Source organism: Antedon bifida, chromosome 10, assembly GCF_963402885.1.
Source record: "Antedon bifida chromosome 10, ecAntBifi1.1, whole genome shotgun sequence".
Taxonomy (NCBI): domain Eukaryota; kingdom Metazoa; phylum Echinodermata; class Crinoidea; order Comatulida; family Antedonidae; genus Antedon; species Antedon bifida.
This window is the reverse complement of record NC_136235.1, coordinates 16,865,028-16,874,564: the sequence shown is the minus strand read 5'-3', so window position 1 is coordinate 16,874,564 and position 9,537 is coordinate 16,865,028. Positions and strand designations below refer to the sequence as shown.

The following is a 9,537-nucleotide window of genomic DNA, read 5'->3' as shown; positions in this document are numbered from 1 at the left end:
AGGTCATAACCCTGACCATAAAGATTAGTCACAAAGATGTAAGGGAATCACAATTAATTTGACCAATCACAAATGATAGATCATTCACACTTTCGCTTGTGATTGGTCAACTTACTTGTGGTGTGTCCTAGTGGGAAACAAGCTTAACGTAATACAACGTGATCTGTATTGACACTGCATTGCCTATGATACACAATGACAATGAATTTTATTTTCTTTGTACATATCAAAATGACAATAACAAATAAAAACTGATTTAAACAAAGAAAATGGAAAATCCAAAAACAAATGCTTATAAAAGAAAAAAACCCCATTTAATTATCAATTAAATACACGAAAATCAGTCCTTTTTAATGAAGAATGGGTTTACAAATTCGTAAATATTTATAATTTTCTCATATTGTATAATTTTCTAGTACAGATAATGCCATATGTAACAAAGAATCATGTTGATTTTTATCCATTGTTAAGGAATAAATCATTTTTGTTAAAATGAGGTAATTTAGTACTTACTCTGAATAAGATGATGACTATATTTTAATATAGCTTATAATGAGATAAGATTACTGTTATTGATCCATAGGGAAAATTGTTAAATGCACCGAGATAACAACTTAATTTCAAGTGATGTAAATATATATACTGACAGTTAAAATCTTGAAAAGTAAAATTTAAATTTCTTAAAATTCACTTTAATAGTTTATTTTATAACACTAGTTCTAGTAATGAGCATATTGAACAATGAATGAACAATAACATTTTATGATTCTGCGCATGTCAATTATGATATAGTAACCAGTTATGTCAAAAAATAAAAGGGTCAACAATTTGTTTTTTTAAATGGCAAATTTTTAAGTTTCTATTTTTCGAAATAACTGGTTACAATAACATGATTGACACTATAATACACTACAATATACACTGTACTATAGTACAGGGATTTTTTCGAAAAATGGCCAAAATATACACTTTTTTTAATTCAATAATTATGCGATAATATTGCCATGTATGCGCATATATTGTGTTATCATCATCTTATAGAGCCATACTAACTACTTAAGTCAAAAATTAAAAGGGCCGAAATATCGCCATTTTTCAAAAATTTCCCTGTACTATAGTACAGGGATTTTTTTCGAAATAAATGGCCAGAATATACACCTTTTTAAATTCAATAATTATGCGATAATATTGCCATATATGCGCATATATTGTGTTATCATCATCTTATAGAGCCATACTAACTACTTAAGTCAAAAAATAAAAAAGTCGAAATATCGCCATATTTCGAAAATTTCCCTGTAGTACAGGAATTTTTTCGAAAAATGGCCAAAATATACACTTTTTTAAATTCAATAATTATGCGATAATATTGCCATATATGCGCATATATTGTGTTATCATCATCTTATAGAGCCATACTAACTACTTAAGTCAAAAATTAAAAGGGCCGAAATATCGCCATTTTCAAAAATTTCCCTGTACTATAGTACAGGGATTTTTTCGAAATAAATGGCCAAAATATACACCTTTTTAAATTCAATAATTATGCAATAATATTGCCATATATGCGCATATATTGTGTTATCATCATCTTATAGAGCCATACTAACTACTTAAGTCAAAAAATAAAGGGGTCGAAATATCGCCATATTTCGAAAATTTCCCTGTACTATTTAGTACAGGGAAATTTTCGAAAAATGGCAAAATATACACTTTTTAAAATTCAATAATTATGCGATAATATTGCCATATATTGTGTTATCATCATCTTATAGAGCCATACTAACTACTTAAGTCAAAAAATAAAAGGGCCGAAATATCGCCATTTTTCAAAACTTTCCCTGTACTATAGTACAGGAATTTTTTCGAAAAATTGCCAAAATATACACCTTTTTAAATTCAATAATTATGCGATAATATTGCCATATATGCGCATATATTGTGTTATCATCATCTTATAGAGCCATACTAACTACTTAAGTCAAAAAATAAAAGGGCCGAAATATCGCCATTTTTCAAAACTTTCCCTGTACTATAGTACAGGAATTTTTTCGAAAAATGGCCAAAATATACACCTTTTTAAATTCAATAATTATGCGATAATATTGCCATATATGCGCATATATTGTGTTATCATCATCTTATAGAGCCATACCAACTACTTAAGTCAAAAAATAAAAGGATCGAAATATCGCCATATTTCGAAAATTTCCCTGTACTGTACAGGAATTTTTTCGAAAAATTGCCAAAATATACACCTTTTTAAATTCAATAATTATGCGATAATATTGCCATATATTGTGTTATCATCTTATAGAGCCATACAAACATAATTATTCTTAGTAGAAATAGTTCTAAACTGATATTTCTGTTAAAAACAAAATAATATAAAAGATTCTTTTTATTTGAAGTAGGCCATACCTCCTCTTCTTGTTCTTTTCCTACTCAGAGTCTTAGTACAACAGAAGTAGTTAGTTGTTAATCAAAGTTGTGCTGCTTTTAGGGTAGTAGGTTGTTGCTACTACTGATGATATATTCTGATTTCTTAGAAAAAAGGTGCCCATCCAATGTACATTTGGCACAGGTTTTTTTCATCAGTTGCCTCTTGAATTAAATGATGAACATGGCCTTGAATGGACAGTGGTAAGCCATGCTTCTTTTTCTTGTTTTTCAGTATTCCCTGTAACCTTAGCTCAATATCAGTGACGTGAGTTACAGCCTAGAAAAAATAAAATGTCAGAATAAATTTATTTCATTCAACTGCAATAAACAATAGAATCAGTATTGGAGAAGTCTCGGATTTAATACTAAAGCTCTGTCTACACTATCAAACTAGTTTGACAAAAAAGTGTGATGTGCCCAAATATGGTAGTGATATGCCCAAATATGGTAGTGATATGACATCATGTCCATATATGGACCAATCACATTTTTTGTCACATAAAGTTTGATAGTGTAGACATTGGGATGTCATTTCTCACTAGATTCCTCACCACATTTGGTGGATTCTCCTAGTAGTTCCAGACATCAACCACTAACACAATATGGGTCATCACACATAAAAATATCCATAATGTCCAGCAGAGGAATTTTGAAAATTGTTATGAAATTGCATTAGGATTATTATCTATTATACACTATTATAATTAAATATATTATTAATATTATAATATATTAATATAATATATTATTATTGTATTATAATACTTTGTACTGATTTATGAATAAATAATGAGCAGGTTATACTGAGAGTAGTAACTGTCAAAATTAAATGCAAGTCATCAGATTTAATCTAAATGTGAAAGTTTTTATAGAGGCATATCAAGGAAGCTGGGATTATGCTATAAGGCTAATCCAATTAGTTTAATCTACATCCACTAATCATGTCAAACGTACAGCCATCAATAAGGCCAATGTCGAAAAGAAAAACTTCACAAAATATACCGCACTTGCAAAAAAGATCAAACGATGGTATGGCAGTTCAAACTGTAGTTGTTGTAGTTTACCTGCAATTCCTAAAGGAATAATTCCAGGTAAAACATCAACGTTTAATAATTTTAAAAATGATTTTACCTTTTCATTGTTAACCTCTCCTGTCTCATTGTGTGCAGGAACACGTCCACGAGTTGGTTTACTCCACTCCACCAACGGATCATAAATAAAAGCTTTCAAAACACTGAAAATAGAAATAATATACCTTGTGTTTATTTATATTTATATTTTGTCCTCAATCTTAACTGGAAACTGAGGAAATTCGGATTAGGTCCTCAACAGAGCAACGGCAGCCAGCAGTGCAGCCGCTACAAGATTAGCACACCAGGAGATGATTAGCTTTATGCAAATTTTGAAAATAGCCAAAAATCTTCATACCTCATAAGTGGATCTCGTTGGTCACGCATCACTTGCATCGTAGCTTCACATGCCTTGCGAAACACGCCTTCATAACCCATTGGACCCATGGCATTCACCATGTTGTGGGTCAAACGAAAGGGTACCAACTCGGGGTAATCAAATGTCTCACCCTGAAAGCATAATACAACTTGTAAATATATTTATATCATAAAAAATACTTCAAAATCTCCATTGTATTTTTCTGATGTTTTATCATTTGACTGTTATTTAAGTATCGACATCTTTTTAAAAATTTGTATGATGTATGGATTTGAAATAAAAACAAACATCTCTTTTATAAATTAAATCTTGAAAACCATGAAATACCTGTATGAAAGTTTAAAAAAACCCTGCCAATAATTGATATGAAATGCATTTATACTGTATATGAATTTGTTTACATTGCTTAGGATGCTTGGTTGAAGACATTTGGATTATTTTTTTAGAAAATGAATGTGTAAATATGTGTGAATGTATGTCGTCTGAGAAATATGTATAACTTGTGATACTTTGTATCTGGTTGACCACATCAAGTATTTCAATTTGCTAAGCCTTTAGTTACCTTGTTGAATAAGCAGTTAAAGTCAACATGCACACAGTCACCTGTTGTGGAATCAAGCAGAATATTCTCACCGTGACGATCTCCTAGGCCTAGGATATAGCCTACCATTGACATGGTTGCACAGGTTCTAGAGTAGGCCAGCCTTGCCACATACCTAAGAATATGCATTTAGGTTTAGATTTGTCATTTCAAATGAACTAAATTAAATATTAAATCTATTTTTCAAAATGTACTGTGGTTTTCTAAAATCAGATTTGGTATATTCTCTATAGAATTAAAGAGTAATTTGTTGTTAAACGCAGAGTTCTGATGAAATAATTATTTTTTATAGTGATACTTTTGTCCAGCTAAAGCTCTGTCTACACTTTATGTGACAAAAAATGTGATGTGCCCATATGTGGGTGATAATAATATCCTGGATTTATATAGCGCCTAATGTTGTGAAACCTCTAAGCGCTGAACATTATTACCCCATACATGTATGGAAACATACTCCCATAATGCAGCTAGTAATCAGCGCAAAGTTGTGTCTAGATCTAACCAGTTTCCCATTTATACACCTGGGTGGAGATGTCATATCACTACCATATTTGGGTATATCACTACCATATTTGGGTATATCACTACCATATTTGGGTATATCACTACCATACTTGGGTATATCACTACCATACTTGGGCACATCACACATTTTTTACCATGATGTGGGATCTGGAAAAATCCTCAAAAACCAATCTCTGAAAACAGGAGGATGACGAGGCAACAGCTTCTGACGATATACATTTAACTTCACACTGTAAAAGAATACAAATATCATCCAACAGCAAGTAACTCACAAATTACAGGATAGATAAACTATTTTTATAATTTATCATGCTTATAAACTAAGTCTCATTTGAGGCTTAGGAAGAAAGATTCGTGAGTTACAATCCTGGCACTAGATCAGGATTGAACCCTGGACCTTGGGATTAGAAGGCAAGCATGTTAACCACCAAGCTAAAGCTCCACTACAATTATTACATAGGGAAAAAAACTATAATTATTAATTCGAAAAAAAACCCCCATTTTTGTTTATAAAAAAAAAAAAAATACACAGTAAATTTTCTGGCAGTCTATTTAGTGCTGAAGAAGAATCCTTGGTGAGGTTAAAAAAATGTCACAGGTACGTAAAATGTTTGTGTTTATAATAGTATAATTGATTGTTTTAAGTAATGAAAAATGTGAATATGACTTACTCTAAATGTGAGTTCTGTGCAACCATCATTGAGCGCAATTCTTTCCCACTTGTTAAGATATTTTTCTCCCTAATGAAATGGAAAAAAATCACAACTTGAAACAAAGAATTTTAACTCAATAACCAATGACCTCCAACCCAAATTATCAAACAGGATGACTTTTGATAATTTAAGTTTTGGAACATTGTTTATATAGCTGTGTTTATCTGACTCCAATGAAATGTTTTACCTGTATATTTTATTAAGCACATGTCTAAATCCTGTTGTGTTTGAAATCCATTCAATAAGACCACACTCTTCATTCAGTGGCACAACAGCCTGTAGAATGTGACAACAAATAAATTGTTAAATGCAGCCGTCTTTTAAAAACTCACATAATCTTTAGCAATCCTTTAGGAAATTCATTGCTCGCTTCAATATATATAAACAACATGCATATGTATAATAATAATAGTTCATTCTTATATAGCACATTTAAGCAAGCTCTCAATGTGCTGCACATTATTATCCTGGTCATTTTTTGGATCAAACACATATAATAATGCAGCTAGTAATCAGTACAAAGTTGTGATCTAACTGGTACCCATTTAATAAACCTGGGTGGAGAGAGAAGCAAATGTAAGTAAAGTGCCTTGCCTAAGGATACAAGCAATGCGGAGAGAGTTGGATTTGAAACAAGATCTCACGATAAGTAATCCAACAACTAATACAATGCGCCACACGCCATAACTTACATATGTCCTGATATGCAGTTGTCTTTGACGGGAGTCTGCATCCTTGTGTAGGCACTTATTTACAATTGCATTGAACTCCATCAAACGGCAATCTTTACGAAGATCATCCTGCAAAACCAAAACATATTGTAATGTAAATGGAGGAATAACCTGCAACTTGCAGCCTACTGGGCTGAATTGCGCACAGGTGTGGAGACAACACATACCACAACTTTCTACTCCAATTTCTGTCGAGTGCTGCCACCAAACGGCGCCCGTTCGTGTGTCCACAACGACAGGGGCTGAATGGACTAGTACATCGGGGTAACCCCCTACTCTTTCAAAAGATGTAATAAAAATAATTTATATACTGCACATATCCACTAAGTGCTCAAGGTGCTACTGGGTTGTTTAAAGTGCACACAAGCCAGATGTGTACACTGGACATCCAGTTTTAAGTCCTTATCCGAGAAGACCTGTTCTATTACCAGAACAATGATTGTTCGAGGAGTGCCTTGAACCTGTGCCAATAGTATAGCTATGGTTTGCGGAGCCACTGCCATAACCGCTCGGCCACTCGACTTGATTGTAAAATCTGAGTGCACAAGGTATTTCTTTTGGTCTCATGGGCTTAGGAATTGAACCAAGAATCTCTAGCTTGTAAGGTGAACCAAGCTGAAGAACCACTTACCTTTGGTTTGCACATCATCAGGTACAATCTGCCATTACTCCCTTTGATTGCTATTTTCTTTGGTTTCATTAATGATGGCAACACTTCGACCTTATTGAAAATAATGATTATACATTATACAATTTTTGATGTTTTGTAAAAATAATGCAAAGAAAACTATCCCAATAGGTCCATATATTATTTATTTTTACATAAACTGTAGTGTGTAACTTTAAATTAGGTTGAAAAAACGTAGGTCTAGTGGCTTTAAAAGACAATAAGACAAAATGAATACATCAATTTTAGTCTTCCTAATTATACAATAAAAAAATATTTTACCACATCATCAAAGCCACTGATAAAGATCTGTGACCCTGGGAAGGGGTCATGATGTTCATACGCCCCCTGACTACTAGGAAGCGTGACGTTCATTGCAGCCTGTAATGGAATGATGATATTGCTAAAATTGGGGTCATCTACAAGACGCTTGAGTGAGCGGAATTCTGTGTTGATACTCATCGTCATACATCTATCTTGAGGCTGTTTGTTACAAAGTTCAAGCAATCGATCAGACAACTTTGTAGCATCCTTAAAAAACAAGAGAACAAGAAATGAATGTCATATCAAAGTTAAAAAATGGATGGGCATAAATAAAGGTCTTTTAACCTAATCAAGTCAAAAGTATCCAGAAACAAGAACTACTTCTTCATTATATTTTAAGTTGTTGTGGACAGACGAGCAGGCGTCGTTTGGTTGGAGCACTTGACACAAAGGGACCCTTAGGGGAGTAGAAAGTTGTGATGTCGTCCACACCTCTGCGCAATTCAGCCCAGTAGGCTGCAAGTCGTAGGTTATTCCCCCATTTATATTATTTACTTCATCCAACAGCAAGCCAACTTCCCAATTACTTATAAGCATGTTTTATTTGAGACTAAGGGAGCAGAGAAGAAACAGATCAGGATCAGGATTGAACTCTGGACCTTGGTAGGCAAGCATGTTAACCACTATAATCTACAGCTCATCTACAAATACATGAATACATGCTCTGTCTACACTATCAAACTTTATGTGACAACAAAATGTGATGTGACCATAATGGACACAATGATGTCATATCACTCACAAAATAGTTTTATAGTGTAGACAGAGCTTTATACTCACTGTTATGAATTTCTTCAGGTTCTTATTAAGATTTCTAGCCCGCTCAAAGATCTCCTGACATCTTTGTTGTCTCACTGGATGAGTTGACTGAAAACATAGAAAAGCGCCAGAAATGTAAAATATAAAAGAAAAACACTTATATACAGTGTGAAAATGTAAGCTTGTATTCATATAATGTAGCGGAGTTGATATCAATAAAACTGACCTTTGACACAGCCATTGACATCCAAACTGCTTGTTGTGGATATGCAACTAAAACTTTTGCAATTATCTCCTGAAAAATAAAACAATATTTTAAACTGGCATCATATGTATTAAAAAAAAAAATTAGCATATCCATAAGGTATAACGTAAGAATTGAGATAACTACAATTCGCTAATGCAAATGCTTTCCGTTGAGCCATCTCTGTAGTCGATTGGATTAGACTATGGACTTTACATGTCAATGTATGGGGTTCGAATCTCATGAGCAACTTCTTTTTAATCAATAGTGAGAGAGAGATTATTTAGAGGATTAGGTTTAGTTATATTTAGGAAGTAGTTTGGCTATCTTTCTCATAAGGGATCCACCAACTTATGTTGCCTTCCCTCATAACTCGCAGCCATGCATTATTAACTCAAACACACCATCCAAAATGTGATTGTTACCTTAAGACGCTGAAAGACATCTGGGTGAGAATGACAAATACGAGAGATAAGCTGAGAAAATGCAGTCAAAAACTGATATGGTTTCAACAATCCTGTCAAATCTGATATTATCTGCAAAAACATAATACAAGTTTAGATGTTAATGATTACTTAATATACAAGGAGAATTCCCTCTTTCTACTAAGTGCGTCTATGGTTCTAGAATAAGAGTTTTGAATAGTGAAAATGATCTTGTTAGGTGTACTACAAACTATCTGTTACGATATTAAAATCTCTTCACTAAATGGGAGAAAATCCTATTTTAGTGTGATTTTCCGTTTTGTATTGCTTGTTGTATATATGGAATTTTTATTCTGTAATAAAGTGATCAATCAATCAATCAATCAATATGGAGGTAATAACATTCACTACAAACAAAATAATAATCAACATTTTTAAAAAATATAATACATAAAATCTACCTGATTAAGTTTGCTTAAGATAACTTTCAGTGACTTATTTCTTTCTTGTTCTGCGGTTGATGCACCATAGTTCAACCAGAGGGTTAGCAGACGAGGCATTGACTGATAGATATACTGGTTATCATAGCGTAAAGATTGGCCAAAGTTCATGACAACTTGCAGCACAAATTCACTGGAAGGATAAAGACACATAAAG

General features: G+C 32.9%; 1 protein-coding gene across 1 annotated transcript in view; it reads right to left on the bottom strand.

Annotated features, from left to right (window-relative positions):
* Positions 1 to 2,281: 2,281 nt before the first annotated feature.
* LOC144853573 (serine/threonine-protein kinase ATR-like) overlaps positions 2,282 to 9,537 on the bottom strand; it is a 30,964-nt gene continuing 23,708 nt past the window's right edge. The window contains exons 36-49 of the mRNA XM_078711281.1: positions 9,342 to 9,513; positions 8,881 to 8,991; positions 8,438 to 8,506; positions 8,233 to 8,319; positions 7,411 to 7,659; positions 7,093 to 7,182; positions 6,423 to 6,530; positions 5,918 to 6,006; positions 5,689 to 5,757; positions 5,152 to 5,247; positions 4,454 to 4,607; positions 3,871 to 4,022; positions 3,574 to 3,676; positions 2,282 to 2,719 (exon numbers count right to left, since the gene is read on the bottom strand). Of these exons, the coding sequence (XP_078567407.1) occupies positions 2,546 to 2,719; positions 3,574 to 3,676; positions 3,871 to 4,022; positions 4,454 to 4,607; positions 5,152 to 5,247; positions 5,689 to 5,757; positions 5,918 to 6,006; positions 6,423 to 6,530; positions 7,093 to 7,182; positions 7,411 to 7,659; positions 8,233 to 8,319; positions 8,438 to 8,506; positions 8,881 to 8,991; positions 9,342 to 9,513 (1,723 nt within the window). The 3' untranslated portion in view covers positions 2,282 to 2,545. The remainder of the gene's footprint in view (positions 2,720 to 3,573; positions 3,677 to 3,870; positions 4,023 to 4,453; positions 4,608 to 5,151; positions 5,248 to 5,688; positions 5,758 to 5,917; positions 6,007 to 6,422; positions 6,531 to 7,092; positions 7,183 to 7,410; positions 7,660 to 8,232; positions 8,320 to 8,437; positions 8,507 to 8,880; positions 8,992 to 9,341; positions 9,514 to 9,537) is intronic.